This window comes from Squalius cephalus (assembly GCF_949319135.1).
Source record: "Squalius cephalus genome assembly, chromosome: 5".
NCBI classification, from domain to species: Eukaryota; Metazoa; Chordata; class Actinopteri; order Cypriniformes; family Leuciscidae; genus Squalius; species Squalius cephalus.
The window spans coordinates 33,454,576-33,473,900 of NC_137126.1; the positions used below are offsets into that span (position 1 = coordinate 33,454,576).

General features: G+C 36.8%; 1 protein-coding gene across 4 annotated transcripts; it reads left to right on the forward strand.

Moving 5' to 3' along the window:
• The first annotated feature begins 1,176 nt into the window (after positions 1 to 1,176).
• Positions 1,177 to 18,491, forward strand: zbtb44 (zinc finger and BTB domain containing 44). Of its 4 annotated transcripts, none has more exons than XM_079872824.1 (6): positions 1,177 to 1,530; positions 5,103 to 6,215; positions 8,951 to 9,035; positions 11,284 to 11,435; positions 12,759 to 13,059; positions 15,683 to 18,491. In XM_079872824.1, the coding sequence occupies exons 2-6, from the start codon at positions 5,129 to 5,131 to the stop codon at positions 16,023 to 16,025; spliced, it is 1,968 nt and encodes a 655-aa protein (XP_079728950.1). In that variant the 5' UTR covers positions 1,177 to 1,530; positions 5,103 to 5,128; the 3' UTR covers positions 16,026 to 18,491. The 4 variants fall into 4 exon arrangements, with proteins under 4 accessions (XP_079728950.1, XP_079728951.1, XP_079728952.1 ...); XM_079872825.1 differs by having other exon boundaries at positions 1,213 to 1,530; positions 5,107 to 6,215; XM_079872826.1 differs by having other exon boundaries at positions 1,213 to 1,530; positions 12,759 to 12,842; positions 15,683 to 18,482.
• The last annotated feature ends 834 nt before the right edge of the window (positions 18,492 to 19,325 follow it).

Below are 19,325 nucleotides of genomic sequence, written 5' to 3' on the forward strand. Positions count from 1 at the left end.
GTCTTTACTCTTCCAAGCTTTAGTTGACACTGTATAAATACATTTAACATACATCACCCTCACACCCATCATAAGAATGAAGGGAAAATAATTAGAATGTTTATACGTATATATATATATACATATATATATATGTGTGTATGTATGTAATGAGACAACGATAGGTCAAGTGTTTGTTTAAACGCAGTAGTACTACTGAGTAGACAAGCCTGAATTTTCTGAAAGTTTCCCTTTAACCAGAAGAACACTGATATTTTTCAATAAGTGCAAGAGTTGTTTCACATGTGGTAAAATGAGATTAAATTTGATATGTAATTGCAAAATTACCTTGCCTATAATTTAACTGAATAGGACCTGTAAAGAAAAAATGAGAGAAAAGATTTGCATTCCGTTTGAGTCAAAAGTATGCAAGTTTTTGAATGGTGCATATTTGAAACTAAAGCATTCTATCCCTTCAATGAAGGTCTGCACAATGCTATTGTTATAGCTTCCTTTTACAAACTATTTATTTTTTCTACCTTCAACACCTAATGATTTTTCCTTGATGCTGCTGTCTGTCTTATACATGATTGATGTATGAATTTAAATCAATTAAATATGTCTACAATAAAATTGTTCCTGATTCATTTGTATTCATTTGTCCACATCAACACATTGAAGAGTCAATTATAGAGACAACGTTACCTAATTATACAAATCATTCATAAAACGTTTCAGCAATGAACAAAAAAGCTGTATACATACATAAAACATGGATGGAAAGTTGTATGTCCATACTAATAAAAGGCTAGGAACTAAGATTAAACTTCAGAGCACCAATGAAAACTCAGAGAAGATGCAAATGTAGTAAACTATAAGAACTCTGTTAGAGGCTGTGTGCAGTCTGGTTATTTCAGTTGGTTTTGTCAGGGAGGAAGGTTGTTCTTCCTTATATTTTAATAAGAACAGACTAGTACCTTGCCACAAGTAACATAAAACAACATTCAGTCAGTGTTGACTTTTTCTTAAAAAAAAAAAAAAAAGAAGAAGAAGGACATAGACAACACTTGACAGGAGAGCTTTCTAGAACCAGTAACATATAATGCTGTAGTCTGAAACGAAAGTCTTAAATACTCTACAAATGGTTTAGAAAAATTAAAATCATGCTTTTATTTTGTGTTACTGCGTCATCACAGCGCTTTTGAGGTCATCACTAAAAATGAAAGGTCAGTCGCACAAGCCCCGTGAAAAGCATTCTGGGATACAGTATGTAAACATCAGCCTCAAACCAGTCAGAGGAGATACCAATGCATTTTATACATAATGCAATTTTGAGCGGGCTTCTTTTTGTATGACTTTGCCATTTAATACAAACGGGGGGCCCTCGACTTCGTGATTTATCGGGATGTGACTCTGCTTTCAACAAGCGACAGTACTTCTGTGCAAGTGTCAGAATGCTAGCAGCTAGTTAGCTCGCTGCTGGCTCACATTCATGCGCTCATCATAGTTGTATAACATTTCACCGGATTCGACCGTTCTTCTTTGTTACCGGTGAGCTTGAAAGACATTCATCCAACTCGAGTAATGTTTTGTACACTGTGTTGACACTGACGACACTGTTGTAGTCATCGTCAGAGATTAGCGAGCTAGCCAATGAATGCTGCAGGTTAGCTGGACGTTGTTTTTTTGGCTGTAGCAGCTAAACGGTAAAGCACAAGTTTTACTATTCTTCTTAAGTATATTTTCTGCACAAGTTTCTGGTAATGTCTCATTGTTAACTCTTGGATTTTTCATATATACATTGTAACCTTACTCTCTAATTTACTTTACACACCGCACAATAGCAGGCCACATTCAACCTGTCAAAATACGCAGCTTTTGGGGATCAGGAATTAAGTGTGCACTAAATGCGTGAATCTAAACCTTTTATATGGGGGTTGTGAATGATTTTGTCACGGCTGCTATAGAATGCATGCTTGTGATTTGTTTCTCAAACAAAAGCAACTCGTGTGTAAAGCCACGCCCCTTTAACAGCCATCAACAAGATTGCAACTTCCTCTCCATTCATTACTTATGGATGAATTATGTCTGAAATTCTGCATTTTATATTGACTAAGATTTCAGTGTATCTACTTTTGCTACATTTTCCCCGAGCTAAAATATTTTACATGGACAATCCACGGATAATTTAACTTTTAATCGTTATACATTTCGAAACTGGCATCTTTATATTTGTTTTGGGAGGCCTTCACCACAAAATTAACATTGTTTCATATTCACCCTCATGTTTTCCCAAATCACTACGACTCATTTTCTTCTGGGGAACACTGAGATATTAACTTTGAATGAAAGAATATTAGTGCAAGCGATGGTTGCTTTGTTTTTGCAAGCAATAACGGTTGCTTTGTTTTTTCATGTATACAATTTTATACTGTGTGACTCGTTCATTATTATTATTTAAATATTTGGGGAATTGTCATAAATGATAATAAAAAAAATATTAGATACTAATTCATAATTCAATGTTTCCCATTCATTAACTAGAGAATCTGTCCTGCCAGTTTCATAATGAACCGATTAAACTTCTCATAATAACATAACAGTTCTTTACCGTTGTGTTTCGCGCCATTGCTTTGGCAAAGAAATGTACTTCCATAACTTTCTTTGTTGAAAATATATATTTTTTAACTCATTTTTATTTATATATATATATATATATATATATATATATATATATATATATATATATTATAATGTTAGATGTAGTCTATAAACCTTTAAAGGGGACATATCATGCTAAATCCACTTTTTTAGCCCTTAAATGCATTTTGTTGTATATTTGGAGTGTTTAGAAGTACAGAAAAGTTGAAATCACTCTCTTCAGGTTCTTCGTTGATATCTTTATATTCTGTTTTGGCCTTATTTTTCAACCTGTTCCGATTTTTCTGTTATCTATGACGTTTTGTGAACTATTATGTCACAGTATTTGCAGCGGAACTGCCAAATAAGGACATTGACTTCCAGCCCAACACTTCGAGCAATCCGCCATTTTTATTTATCGCTGCAATTTTGTAGTCCAAGCTAAAAGATGCAGAAGTTACGAGAGGGTAAGTTAAAATGTTCGGTTGTTGGATGTAGTAACCCACACGCTTCATTACACCGTCTAATGTAGATGAACTGCCGCGTTTGTGACAGTGCGCATGTTTAACTGAAAGAACGAGCAGAGAGAGAGACCCGGTCGCGCGCACGCACTCTCTCTCTCTTCGGAGCCAGGCGAAAATGTAAACAAGACACCATCTCCAAACTAGATGCTGTCTTGCTCTCTCTCCCTCGCACATATTAATCAAAATAAATCGACACGGTGGTAAAAGGTCGGAAGACCAAAGTTTCATGTGTAAATACAGTAACACACCATTGCGATACATCCATATGTAGACGTTGTTCTGCAGGTTCGTCGTCTTCATTTTCATCTCGCTCCGGCTCCGACTCTGGCTCGAACATGTAAGGCTGGCTGGACAAGTCTTCCGTTGTTGACATTTTGTTAATAACGTGTGAATAAAAAGTTTCTGTGCCGCTAGATAATCGTATCTCTGCTATCAAACTACAAAAATGGCCGAACGGGGTGGAGTTGAACCGAGTGTCACCTCTGCAAACTGGAGAGGGGGCGGGGTATGAAGTGTCTCAATTGTATTTAAAGAGACCGCACCAAAACGAGTTGCTCTCAGACGCACATCAGAAAAGGGGTAGAAAAGGGTCCTGTGGAGCTATAATAATGAGGAATTCAGACCCAAGCATTGCAGTTCCGCTTTATATAGACTACAAATGTATGATTTATCTGTAAAAAGGAACGATTTAAAAGCATGATATGTCTCCTTTAAAATCTGATTTCATGGATTCTAATTTTTACTTTTAAGTTATAAGTTACCACATTGAACATTGTTAAAATAATCTTTTTTTTTTTTTTTTTTTTGTTCTTCAAATTTTTCACAGCCCCCCAATAACTCTTGTGGGTACCTAGACCACAGTTTAAAAAAAAAAAAAACCTGGCTTAGAGCATTGACACCTTTAAAAGCGGTGGTAGGGTTTTTATCAGTATTTCAACCGTGGCGTCCAGTTACTGCTGGAGCAATAAATCAGAAATCTGCAGAGGCAAAGGTTTTTTTTTGTATGGCTATTTTATAGCTCTACGCTTTCATTTGTCCCAAAAATCTTGTAAAGTCTCTGTCACTGTGTGGAATGCAGCTTACCGTTCTAAGAACTCAAAGTATAATCTTTCTAAGAATTAAGTGAATTTCTTAGATGTTTCTTAGCTTACTTCATCTCCTTGTTTGATTAGACACTGCAGTTGTAAATGTTTAACATTGTGAGTCAAGGACCAAAGATGAACTCTTTCTCTCTAAACTGAGACAGACTCATTTGGACATCTGTGTAGTTTAGACATATCTGCCATCACTCTGTTAGCTGTCAGTTGGATCCAAGCAATTCTAAACCAATTTTCGGCAGATGTTATTTGAGGGAGTTTATTTGGGCTTGGAAAAGTTACAAAATCAGGATTCTTTAGCTCTGAATCATTCTAAGTATGTGCTTGTGCTTTGTGTCATAAGGACCACTGGAAATGAAAAAGTGCTGAAGGTGTAAAGCCTTGTGTCTTCTGTCTGTATATCTAGCTCTGCTAGATCAGCAGTGAGGAAGAATATTCCTTGCCAATGACAGTGAGATTGATAAACTATTACTTGGGAGAACTTTTAGGGGATTTTTTTTAGAATAATAACATAAATAATTTTAATTTTAACCATATATATTTTCATTAAATCAACTTTAGCACAAATGTATTCTGTAATGATGCAGTATGCATTTAACATTTATTTAAAATATAATATTGTTTAAATTTATAATAAATATTATATTAAATTATAATTTAAAAATAGGCTATGTGTGCATGGTATTTGGAGTTCTTTTCATGTTTTTAATGATACTTTAATGACAGTCAATTATGAATATTCCTGCAAACTTACATCCCTACTTCAAATATTCAATTACAATTTGATTACTTCAAAAACCTGTTGTAGTTTGCATATAAATGTTAGCCACTTTGTGAAACTAATGTGTCTTATTATGTCCAGGCAGCCCGGACGTCCTACTGTGAAGGATGGGTGTGAAAACCTTCACTCACAACTCTCCCAGCCACAGCCAGGAGCTTTTGGATAAGCTTAACACCCTGCGCAGTGAGGGCCACTTCTGTGACGTTACCATTCGTGTACAGGGCCAGCTGTTCTCAGCCCACAAAGTAGTACTAGCCTGCTGTAGTGACTTCCTTCGAGCGAAGCTGTCTGGGAAGCCGGCTGAAGAAGACACTGTGATTGTAGGTGAAGATAACAAACATGTGCTGGATCTTCAACACGTGACTGTCGCTGGTTTCGCCCCTCTTCTGGAATACGCCTACACGTCCACCCTGTCCATTAGTACGGAGAATATAATCGATGTACTCGCGGCGGCTAGCTACATGCAGATGTTTGCTGTAGCCAACACTTGCTCTGAGTTCATGAAGTCCAGTATCCTGTGGAACTCTGCATCCTCGGGAGCAGGAGGCCCTGGTAGCACCCTGCCCCCTGGTTTACACAGGCCCCAAGAGCCACCTGAAGGCCATGCGAGCTGCACCCTCGCCCCTGTAGATGCCCTCTCACCGTCTCCGGTCTCATCCGAGTGCAGTGTACCGGAGCGGCCCATCCCTGTGTGCCGCGAATCTAGGCGCAAGCGCAAAGGCTTTGCGAGCCCACAACCAGCATCCTCTACCTCTCCACAAGTCCCCAACCCCTCTCCCTCCTCTTCCTCCTTCCCAGAGAGTTCAGCGCAGGCTCTGGAACCATCTCTGGCCTTCTCCTGGACATACCCCTTTGGTGTGGACCGGCGGTTTACGCCAGAGAAGTCAAAACTACCTGAAGGTCTCCTGGAAGCATCCGGAGCGTCGGGGCAGGACTCTAGTGGACGGGCACTGGTGGAGTATCTCGCCTGCGAGGGCCCGCGCAGCCTGGGGGGTGGGGGTGTGACAGGGGTAGAGGAGGAGGAAGAAGATGATGTGCAGGTGAAGGTGGAGAGGCTGAGTGATGAAGAAGTGCATGAAGAGGCTTCTCAGCCGGTCAGTGCTCCACACAGTTCTCTGAGTGACCAGCAGACGGTTCCTGGCAATGAACACACCCAAGAAGATCTACTCATCAGCCCCCAGTCCTCATCCATTGGTAAGACTCCTTACATTCATACATACAATTTCTGGATGACACTTATTCTGTGATGAGCATGTATTTAACATCTGTATTACATGGTTATTACAAGGTCTACTGTTCGCAAGGGTCGGGTAAGTATGTTTTTTTTGTTTTTTTTTAAAGAAATTACACCTTTATTGAGCAAGAACACATTAAATTAATCAAAGTGACAGTAAAAACATTTATACAAAGTTCTGTCATGAAACTCTAGATACATGGTTATGGAAAAACCTGGAAAAGTAATGGAATTTTAAAATAGCAATTTCAAGGCCTGGAAAAGTTTTGGAAAAATAAATAAACCCAGAAAGTTTTGGAAAAGTTGTGGAAATCAGTTTCAAAATATTTATATAATGGAATATATGTTTAAGTAATAATATTGGTTAAACAAACTACAATACTTAACACTCATTCGATCCATCTGACTGCGGCATTCCATTAGATTCCGTTGCAGCAGCGTTGAGCATTTTAACCAATCACACACGTTTTTGTTGAGCTTATGAATGTGATGACCAGTCAGAAGCGTTCAGAGTAGTCAACACTGAAACTGAAAAGACTTTTATTCAGTGCACGCGCTGTCTGACTGAATTCTGACTGAAACTCGCGAATTCACCCATCATAAACAACAAAGTGCAAATTCGATGTAAGAGAATCATGTCACAGTGTCGTCAGCTTCCGTGATTTTAACGGGAGTGTTTGTGAGAGTGCTTAAACTCGCTCTAGACCCAAGTTATGGGCAGCTTCACAATCAGTCACATTCTCTGCTCCCTTTCTGTATACAGTTTATTCCAGTTAATATAATGTTTTCATCATGCTTGCTGATAAGATTATGTGAATTATTAATTTTCTAATGCCTAAAAAGCATTAAAATAATTCATAAATGGTTCTTGTTTTATCTGTGCAGCCAGAATATGACATGCAGTTTCTCCAAACACAAAAACAATTTATTGTATTCTATTACAATATCAAGAGCATGAATTGACCCTGTAATGAGTTCCTATTAATTTGATAATTTATGAGTAATATTAAACAGTAAATAAACATTTATGCTATTTCAGATTTAGCTTCTGTTCCACCATTTCTGTGTAAAGATGGCTTTTGTTAATGATACAATTTTATTGGTAACAGTCTTTATAGTATTCTGATTGATTTAAGTAGTTGGTATTCCAAACGTTGGTCTCTGGCACTGCCACCTTACTTGCTCTCAGCAGTGTGTTGTGTATGTCCCGTACTTGCTCTGCAGCAGCAGCATAGCAGATCTATTCTGCCAAGACCAAACATATCAACATTGTAATATCCATTACCATCCCAAACACTCCGAGAGTTGTCATGTCAGAAATAACATTACAAAAGATTTCAATTTTAAAAAATGTAAATTTTTTGTTTTTTTTACTTTCTATTGATCAAAGAATCATGAAAAATGCAACTGCTTTACTGTGTTTTGATCAAATAAATGCAGTTTTGTTGAGCATAAGAGACTTCTTTTAAAAACTTTTTTTTTTTTTAAATGTACCAACCCCAGACTTTTGAATGGTAGTGTATATTTAAGACATTTTGGAAAATTATGTTATGATGTTAATTATGAAACATTTTATACATTTTTTTTGGATAATTGCACATGACAGTTAAAAGGGTTAGTTCACCCAAAAATGAAAATTCTGTCAGTATATACTCACCCTCATGCTGTTCCAACCCCGTAAGACTTTCGTTCATCTTCAGAACACAAATTAAGATATTTTTGATGAAATCTGAGAGCTCGCTCACTCCTTCATAGGCTGCTATGTAATTGCATCTGCCAGCCCAGAAAGTTAGTAAAGACATTGTTAAAATAGTCCAAGTGATTACAGTGGCTCAACCTTAAGTTTATCAAGCGACGAGAATACTTTTTGTGTGCAAAAACCCCCCAAAAATAACGACTTTATTCAATTATTCATTTTTTTCTTTGTGGGCCTGTGATGTGAGTTCACGAGAGCGCCACGACGCATGAGCGAGAACTGAGAAGATGACGCAGATGGGTCTCGATTTAGTGTTTAAAAATGGTTCTAAAGTGTGCATTTCCTGGATGCCCGAATCGTGAGAAACCAAAGAGAAAACGTAAAAGTGCCTTACCAATGCCACAAAATGAATGGCTTACCTTTCACACTTTCCCATCAAATGATCGTGCTTTCATCTTCTCAGTTCTCGCACATGCGTCGTGACGCTCTCGTGAACTCACTTCAGAGGCCCACACGGAATAAAATGAATAGTTGAATAAAGTCGTTATTTTTGGGGGGTTTTTGCGCACAAAAAATATTCTCGTCGCTTGATAAACTTAAGGTTGAGCCACTGTAGTCACTTGGACTATTTTAACAATGTCTTTACTAACTTTCTGGGCTGGCAGATGCAATTACATAGCAGCCTATGAAAGAGTGAGCGAGCTCTCAGATTTCATCAAAAATATCTTAATTTGTGTTCTGAAGATGAACGAAAGTCTTACGGGGTTGGAACAACATGAGGGTGAGTAAATACTGACAGAATTTTCATTTTTGGGTGAACTAACCCTTTAAGCCATTAATTGAAAATGACATATTTACCTCATATTCATCAGAACTTTGATTATTTCATGCACTTTTGAGAACTACAGAGGCAATATCTGTTTAAAATAAACAACACAATATTGAGACATAGTTTTACTGGAGAAGAGGTTCAAAAACAACGTTTTGCTCTCTCTTCAGGCTCCATGGATGAGGGGGTGACGGAGGGTCTCCAGTCCATGCAGGGCACTCCAAACACTACTGGTCACATGGAGGAGGATGAGAGGTAAGACCCCTTTGAGTGTCTGGGTTGTTTTTACAGAGTATCCTTTTACAATGTCTCACTTTTATGATTGAACTAAAGGGCCCCTCTGAGGAGGGACATCATTTTTTAGACTTCTCATCATCGTCTTTCCTCATGTATACTTATTTATATGCAGTAGAGGCTTCTGTGATATTGTAGTGGCTATTAGGATGAAGATTTCTTGCCAAGAGGCCAGAGAAGCTAGTTGGCAGGCTTTCTGGAAACTTCTTGGACACGAATTTGCCTTTTGGAATACTGGAAGAGAAGGGAAATGGTATGATGCAAACCAAATGGGATCGAAAAAAAGACACTGCTGTCCATCTCAGGAGTGGAGTCTGCTTTTATATGACAACTTGATATGCCTGACTAAATGTGTTATATGTTAGCCTTAAATCTTTTTGGGGTGATATCTGTGGACAGAGGAAATTGTAGCAGTACTGCAAATACACTTTCTTTTGTGGCACTTTCTTTAAATTCCTACCCAAATTTACATGTATTCCTTTCAAGGGGTCATGAAATGGAAAATCAAAATGTTCTTGATATTTACACATTTAAGAGGTTACTCTACAATAAAAACATACTACAATTAGCTTGCTGGAACAGACTGTTGCAATCATTTTAGTTTTTAGTTGCCTTGGTTGATTTTCTTCTGACTCGGGCTCAAACCTATACGGCTCTGTTACAGCACTGGCCATCTTGAGCATCAAAAAACACATCACACATGCTGCGAGTGAGGACATAGATACGATTAAGTTCACCAATCAAATTAGTGGGCATTTACTTGGGCATTAGTGGGAAAGAGGTAACCCCCCTTGTAACAGAGAGTGAAAGTGAAAATGAGGATGAATTAATTAATTTGACTAAATAATTTATTTTTGGTAATAAAAATATAAAAACATAATATAAAGATTTGAAAATGCACCCCTTTAACAGATTTTTAAATGTATGTCTTGTGAAGACAAACAGGACACCCATAAATCAATCTGTTGCACTAAGATTAAAGAAGATTGTGATATAGGTACTAGAGGTGGAACGGTACACAGAAGTCACGGTTCGGTTCATACCTCGGTTCAGACATCACGGTTCGGTACGAGTTCGGTACAATGGAGGGAAAAGCAAAACAAAAATCCAGAAGGCTTGTGCATGTCTAAGGCTGTACCACCAAAGGAAAATACATTACTTAAGCCTTGTATTTTTTAAATAAGTTTTATTAATAAAGTAAAGGCATAGAACCAGTTTATTTGTAGTGCACTGACAATAGTTTTATATAATTAGTTTATTAATTAAATTAATAAAAAGACAAAAAGACCTTGAGAATTATGTTTGGTAATTGTACCTGAATGAATTGAAAATTAATTTGCTACATTTCAGAGTAATATATTTGTTTTCCTTAAAATTTTAATTAACAGTAACATAAACACGTTGCAGTTTGAATGATGTCCTGTATAAACAAAATGACGGAGTATGTTTTTATGTTTCCACTGTTCGATCGTCCCCGTGCCACACGCACACAAATATAAGTAAACACTTTGCGAAATTTATGCACCGTACCGTGACGCCCGTAACGTTTCGGTTCAATACAAATACATGTACCATTCCACCCCTAATAGGTACACTACCATTCAAAAGTTTGGGGTCAGTACTATTTGTTTAATGTTTTTTAAAGAAGTCTCTTTCTTTCTACCAAGGCTGTAATCCTGTAACTGTATCATTCTGTACATTGTGAAATATTATTCCAATTTAAAATAAATCTTTTCTGTTTTAGTATATTTTCAAATGTAATTTATTCCTGTGATCCTAAGCTGGATTTTCTGCAGCGTTAGTCCAGTCTTCAGTGTCACTTGAAAGTTGTTGTGCTATTAATGTTTTTGTAGAAAAAAACATGCTGAATTTTTTTATATTTTTCAGGATTGTTTAATGAGTGCAAAGTTCTAAAGAACATTTATTAAGTAGAAAGTTCTTTTTCAACATCCTTACTAATTCAAATTCAAAACAAATTCTTACTGATCCCAAGACTTTGGGAATATGGAGGCACATGTGCCACCGTTTCCTTTTTAGTCATTTAGATTTCTATTAAGAGTTTTTCAACTTAAAATAATTACTTGAGAGAAGACAGATTTTTTTAATAGAAAGGTTCTACAAGTCTCTTCATTAGTGACTACTAAGAGTCAGTGTGTAATTGGATCGTCTAATTAGTCTCTTTTCTTTTTTTCTTGTTGCTTTTCTCCAGGCTGGAGAATGTCCAGTACCCATACCACCTGTACATCAGTCCCTCCACCCGCCCAGGACTCAACGGTCCTGAACGGCCCTTCCAGTGTCCTACATGTGGCGTCCGCTTCACTCGAATACAGAATCTCAAACAGCACATGCTCATCCACTCTGGTGAGAGAGCCTCTGCTATTACAGGACTCCACACTGACCGTGACAGTGCATGATGTGAATGCTAAGAATTTTTTCTTTCTTTCTTCAAACCCTATATTATATTCACTTTATATTCCTGATGCCTCATCCAGTGCTTGATTTAAGCCATGTCCTGCCCGATCCTGGAAAATAAACGATCTGGAATTAACAAGTGCATTGCATAGTGATAGTGCGTGTCTGCATGAGACAGAGCATGTGCGGGTTTGTTTTGCGCACAGTGAAAAGTATGGAGAGTGTATATACCTGACAGATTATTTTATAAAAAATATGAAAAAATGTCAAAAAGACAGTCAAGCAAATTCATTTTTTTCATATCCGCGAGTAAAGCTGATGGTGTTTCTGATTTAAAAAAAAAAAAAATCCTGAGAAAATGAAACTGCACCTCTTGACAATTCTGCTAATACTAATCAGGATAGCAGGAGACATGAGCACCGGGAGTTAGATCAGTCAGAATCGGTGTAATAAAGAGGCAATGATGTCATCGGTACTGATCAACTGAATGATATTTGGTCTCAACGTAGCTATACGATAGAATAATACACTAGGCTGTAGTTAGGGCCATGCAGACACTTGTGAATGATGCTCTTAGTTGTGCTATCACCGTTTATTGACGTCATTGTATGTTCAAGGAAAGCTGAAGTTGTAAGGTTGGTGTCGGCCACAGCGCCTTTTAATTGTTGTTTTGGATCCGGCAAATATTAATTTACAAGCACTTTAAGCACTGGCCTCATCCCATTTTTCTAATGATTAATGTACTGAAGCTTTATTGTTAAAATGTTTTAGGACAGCTGAAGACAGGTGGTAAGCTTTTAGACAGGATCCAGGAAAGACTTAATGTCGGGCTCTGTATTACATAAACTTCTTGTTTGCAGAAGAGTACAACATGATTCACCCTAATGGACTTGTTAGTTTATACAGAGGTAGCGTTTTGTTTGCTGTTGATTGTCCAAATAGAACTCATCACAGCGATTAGTTATGTACTGGTGAAAGCGATTGTATGCAATTGGTTTAGTTGTGGGTTATGTGACCAGCATGCCTATTGTGACACATTGCTGGAGTGAACCTTCACAATAAACATCCTGACTTATTTGTATGAGTAGGACGATGTTTTTGGTTATTTTGTCTTTTATTTAGCAGTTAGCACACAATAAACTCAAACAAAGACATTCTTGTTATGTTCATTTCAGTCTCATTCAACTTCATTATCATCTTTATTTGCAAATTATCTCCTGTTTTCTGATATGGATATGGTAGACAGTAATCTTTCATGGGTTTCCTCTACAGGCATTAAGCCATTCCAGTGTGACCGCTGCGGGAAAAAGTTTACGCGGGCTTACTCCTTGAAGATGCACCGGCTGAAGCACGAAGGTAAACGCTGTTTCCGGTGCCAGATCTGTAGCGCCACTTTCACTTCCTTCGGTGAATATAAGCACCACATGAGGGTGTCTCGCCACATCATCCGCAAGCCTCGGATTTACGAGTGCAAAACGTGCGGCGCCATGTTTACCAACTCCGGCAATTTAATCGTACACCTGAGGAGTCTCAACCATGAGGCGTCAGAACTAGCAAACTACTTCCAGACCAGGTGAGGAGGAGCTGAACATTCTAAGAAAATATGTAGAAGTACAAATTTAGTTTTGTACGGTCGGCCGTTCATCTCATGTTGAGGAGGTAGCAGATGCGTTTTTGAATTGGGGGGGGGGGGGGGGGGGGGATTATTTAACTGTATTGAAGAATATGTGTATAAGGTGAAACACTTTACAATAAGGTTCAGTTCGTTGACATTAGTTAATGTATTGGGTGTCATGAATTAACAAAGATCCTTACCTTTATATAATTTATTAATGTATTTTTATTAATTTAAAAGAAGCCTGTTGTGCTCAACAAGGATGCATTTATTTGATTAAATATAGTAAAAAAATATATATATTGTGAAAAATTATTACAATTTAAAATAACTTTTCTATTTGAAAATATTTTAAAATGTCATTTATTCTTGTAATCTATTCTTCAGTGTCACATGATCCTTCAGAAATCATTCTAATATGCGGATTTGGTGCTCAAGAATGAATACTTTCTTATTATTATCAATGTTGAAAACAGTTATGCTGGTTAATATTTTTTGTGGAAACCATAATAAGTCAGTCAAAAAAATCAATTTTATCATACATTTTTTGGTAACAATGTAAAAGTTTTTACTGTAACTTTTGATAAATTTAATGCATCCTTGCTGCATAATTTTTTTTTTCTATCTTGATAAAAAAAATCTTACTGTACCCCAAACTTTGAGTATTAATGTTTGTTCTTAATACATAAATGTATGTAATGTTAATTTATATAACTTCGATACACTATGAACATACATTCATTAATTACAAATAGTATATTTATAAATGAACAATAACCTATTAATGAATTCTGTAATAATTATTGCTTATTGTTAGTTGATTCCTGATACCCAGTGCATGAACTAATGTTAACTATTATAACCTTATTATAAAGTGTTACAGATGTATTTTTAAAGACTGAAGATGACAGGTTTTTCTCGTTGAGGTGTAACTGACAAAATTCTTCTATCAGATGAAATGTCTTTCCTGCTGAGTTTTAACTGGTTTACCCCAGTCCAGGCTAACGCCCAGTTCCATTGTGTTTTATTTGGAAGACCGTTAATTACTGAATAGAGCTTTCAGGAAATCACTGAAATCTCCTCTATTGACTGTCCTGATCCGTATTATGCTTATGTTTATTTGTTCCTGAATAGATTTAACACACGTGCACACCCTTCAGTTTTTCTTGCATTCTGTTCTTAAAATTGCACGTGTATTTCGTAGATGTGTTCTTCAGAAAAAAGAAAAAAAAACTAAGTGGCTTTCCTGTTTGAAAACAAGTACCGGTATTTTCTAAATGAAATAATCATGGCTTTGATTCCATTTTGGAAGTAGTGAGAGTTGGACTGAGTATTAGAAAAAGAAGCTTTGCGATGTAAACAGTTGGAGCGGGCAGGGAAATCAATCCTATCCTGAATAGGTTTTTAAGTGAAGTTCTCAAAAAAGCTTAGTGGAATCACTGTCTATATTTTTGAGGAGACTGTAAGAGACATTCGTCTGAGGTAATCTTCATTAAAGCAGAGGGAAGGGAGTCAGGTACATTTATGCATTGAGCTCCTGCTACACGTAGACTCCCTTATTTCATCCAACTGTTTATTTGATTTAAGCCCTCTCGCTCTTGGGATCTTTGTGTTCTATTCATCTTTGTCAGGCACAAATAAACAGTGTCAATGAAAGCTACAGTGCTGAGGCAATAGTTTGGCTCTGCCGTGTGCTTCTTAAGAGAGGGAGCGGTCATGTAGTGTATCCCGATGAAGTTTTATTATTGTGATTACAAGAAACGGTCGGCATTGCAGCCAGACTTTTCAGAGATCTTTGATGGACTTAATGTTTAATTGTAATTTTAAGATGAACAAACAAGTACAAACTGAAAAGTGCTAACTGGGTTAATTAGGCATCTCGCATGACATTTTTAAAAATAAATTCCTGTCAATATTTTGCTTTAAAGTTTGTGCTAAGGACTTTAAATTCGGAAATCAATGTCGAGACTGCAACGACTTACTGTAAAGAAATAGGAAATTATGTCATTAGAATTTAAATCCTATTCATGGATTAAGCTATCAGTGTTTGAATTGTAATTTCTTGCTATATCACTTTTTCTGCCAAGCCACAATCCTCAATCTAATTTTGAAGCTTCAATTTTGACTTTTAGTTTAGATAGCTGAAGTGTTTTGCCAGAGGACATTTTGCCAAAGTTTATTGCTAGACATGAACATGCAAGGACTGGCTGTTCGTGGGAAAAAAAATCCAAAGAATCTTAGACTCGTATACCAAACTTGGAACACAATCTTGGGTTAATCATAAGAAATTACTATTTTGTTTTTTGACAAACTTGCGCCTGAGTGGTTTGACATCCTCTGATTGTGGCTTCACAGAGGAAATTGAAAGCAAAAACTTTTAAATTTGAATAACCTATTTTTGTGTTTTAGCCCCATAATTTTTCATAAAGAAGTTTGAGCTTTTATGCTAAAAAGCCAATGAAGATACTAAGATTGTGAAATATCATCGTAAAGATCATCAGTTTTATCTCATGTTAAGTTAGTGTTGATGGCAGTGATGATTTTCTGAACATTGGCGCTTCTCTCCCTTTTGTTGCCCTAGTGAGTTCCTCCTCCCAGACTACCTGAGTCACATGCAAGAGGAAGAGGGTCTGGGACACTTTGAGATGAGTGAGCACACCTTTGAAGCTTCTTCCTCCTCTTCCTCAGTCCAAACACCAGTTATCTCTCAAGTTTCCTCTACCATGAACTATGACACCCACACTTCTGCACCTCCTTCCCAAACCCCAAACCCCAGATCAGGGCAGGAAGGGGAGGGCACACCAGGGGACCATCCCAAGTCCACCACTGCTGTTACCTCTCTACAAGACCCAGAGGAAGATGAGGGAGAGAAGGAGAGAGGGGGGAGAAAGAAGAAAAGACTTGTGTCAATTACAATTGAGTGAAAACGTTCCATACATGTAAACATGTATAATAACAGTCCTGTTGCACACTCAGCACTTCTGTTGTTGACGTCTCGTTACAGATTACAAATCTGATGTGTTCCATTATCAAAAAGTGTAATGCCTTTTGATATTTGTTCATTCTGATTTGTTGGGGTTACTTTAAAATTCAAGTCAAGTCACCTTTATTTATATAGCGCTTCTTACAATAGATTGTTTCAAATCAGCTTTACAGTGATAACAGGAAAATAGTGATTCAGTGAGACAAACAGAATTCTATTCTGCTGTGAAGCAGCTCTAAAAAGACAATAGTAAACAGTCATTTGTTTGTTTCAATTGTTGTAATATCACATTTGATTTGGATTTACATGCAAATCTTTCTGAAAGAACATCACAATTCTAAATTTAAAAACATAAACAAACTCGAAATAAAAAAGTGACTTTTTTATTTATTAGTAACCCATTATTATCTGTGACTATAATGAATTTGTTCCATTGAACATATTACTATTTTTTATTATATAATTTTTTAACCACTTTGGCAGCGTCGAAAAGAATCTAATTGTACAAATGTGATGTTTTTCGCATAACATTGAAATATAACTGATCTCTTTTTATTATTTTTCTTCTTTTTCTCCTATTTAATGTCTGCGCCTGAACTATAGCAAACTGCCCCTTCTGACTGTAAACAAACCTGTTATAAACTGGGAAGCTTCGACCCCCTGAGGACCGTTCCTAAAAAAAATGTGAAAGTCTGTGTTACTACTTCCATGTGTGTTCAGAGCAGAAACAAAACACTGAACCTGACTGGCACAAAACAACCATGAAACCTTATTAATGGGCTGTTGTGCGTGGATGGTGACTAATCTAATGAGTGTATATGTGAAGAGTAGCCCTGTTTTCCTAGCCCTCTTTTCTGCTGTGTGTGTAATGCTGCTAAATTTTGTAAACTGTGCCTCTTGCCCAGCTCTCCGAACCACTCGTCAATTCGATCTAAAGAGCTGTATGTGAATTATTTTAGTTTAACATTGTTCTTTTGATTGTGACATATGGATGAAAAGGGTCACGTTTTAATAGTGGAAGGTGATATTTCCATAGCCTTTCCCATTTTATTGCTGTTGGAATTATTCTATGGAATTTTTCTCCATAACTTGATGCCATAGTTGTATGTGCCTAACAGTCTCCAAAACAAAGTTTATGAACATCTTGTGACTATGGCATGAGCCTTGATTGAAGATATGTAGCATTTATTTTGTTTGGTGATTGTAATGATCGTGTATCTTGCGTACAAATCCGCTTCCTCCATGTCATATTGCACCTGGCAATCAGTCTCGAAGCTGCTCCATTCCAACATTTTGTAGGGAACAAACATTTTAATAGGCTTTGTGCAATATTGTTTCGGATGATTCACGTGTTCCAAAATGAAATGATGTGAATTAAAACATTTTATACTGCAGTGGACAATGAGCTGAATGAGTGAAGATAATGAACTACGGGAGGGGGTTAGTCGAGGGAATAAGCTAAAGCATGTACCCTTCGATAAACAGTTCATAAGAAATACAAGGAGCGAAAGAAATCATATTGTGTTACAAAAACTAGGTTGCAATATCATTCTCTGATGTCATTTCCCTCGAGATGGTCTCCCGCTTATCTCACTCTCTCCATTTTTGCAACCACGGGCTGTTGCTCAAACTCAATTACTTCATAGTCTGAGAGTTTGTAGTGACGCATTTATCCATAAGACAATATTGGCTGTCTGTCCCAGATTGCTCTTTGTGCTACTTGCATGTTTTCCGTGCAAATAGAAATATGGGGGGGAATCAATATAGCATGGGTTGATTCGTTTGTTGGATGTCGTTTCAGATATGTGCAACTACCATTTTGTATACAATATTCAATATTTGGTGTTCAATTGTTTGAGCAGAAAGAAAACGTGATATTTCAGTAGTCATAATGCTTTTTTCCAAAATCTGCATCAATGACGGTTACCTTGTAAAGTGTCAATTTGTACATTTGTAATATCAATGTAAGTGTGAGTAGTTATTTGACTTGAGCCTTGTAGTGTTCGCTTTTGTGACCATGTCTTAATGGTATATACTCTATATTCTTTTTTTAAAGCCTATTGTTTTAGTCGTATCTTGTGCCTTTGGATATTGGATCTGTATTGTATTTTAATTAGCATAAACATGCATTGATATGAATTCATAATGTTTTGTAGACAGAATGCTGGTAGACTTCAAATGTAGCTTGAAACTAAAAATATTTTTGAAGTGCTATTCGACACGGTTTAAACTGTATGTTTTTTGTTTATTTTCATAAAGAAAAATGTATTAGTCATTTTGTATCCTTTCAGTGGTTCTTATCATCTGTTTCTGTGCCAATTCAGATTTATTGAATGATGTTTTGTAAAAACATTATGTACATTAAGATTTACAGTAAATGGTTACAGCCTGAGACTCCAAGTGTGCCTAAATTCATTGCTTCCATTTTTATTGCTAAATAGTCATTCGGGTTTATGTTCTTAAGATTATCCTACACACATGTACACTACCATTCAAAGATTTTTTTGAAAACAAATAATAGTATTATTCAGCTAGGATACATTAAATTGATTAAAACTGGGGGGTGGGGGAAAAATTCACATAAATGCTTTTTTTTACTTTCAAGGAATACTGAATAAAATGTTTCTCAAGCACAAAATCAGCATATTATGATTTCTAAACAAAGTAGATTAAATCAGATTCTTACTGTATATGTACATGACATCATGTTCGTCAACTGCTGAGAAAGTTATTTGCAAGGCTATTAAATGACATTTTGATATGACATTTTATAGAATGGTTTGATGGTATGATGGTTTTCTAGCTCAGAACAAGCTCTGGTGTGTGAAGGGACACTAATAAGGAAATTCTTGGCAACCAGGTGCACAAACATATGCTAAAAGAAACAACTAGAGGCTTTTAATTTTGCCTTGGCCTCCTAGATGAAGTTTTGTGACACAGCACAGTATTTGCAGACTCCAAGCACCTGCTTGTGATTTGGTGTCCTCTGGCTGTCTGACCCACATCAGCTCTGGAGGGGTGGTTAAAGAAAGCCTTCAAAATGGGTCAAGTCAGATAATGTTCACAAAATAAATGGTTTTGATTCATTGCAAATTAACTACTATCTAACTACTTAATGTCAAAAATTGGTCCAGAATCTATTTTATAATCATGTCTGTAACATTGACCACTTTTAGTTCCCTTTCGTTCAGTCACCACGAGTTACGTCTGTGAATGATGAAATGGGGGTTTTGCTTAGAAG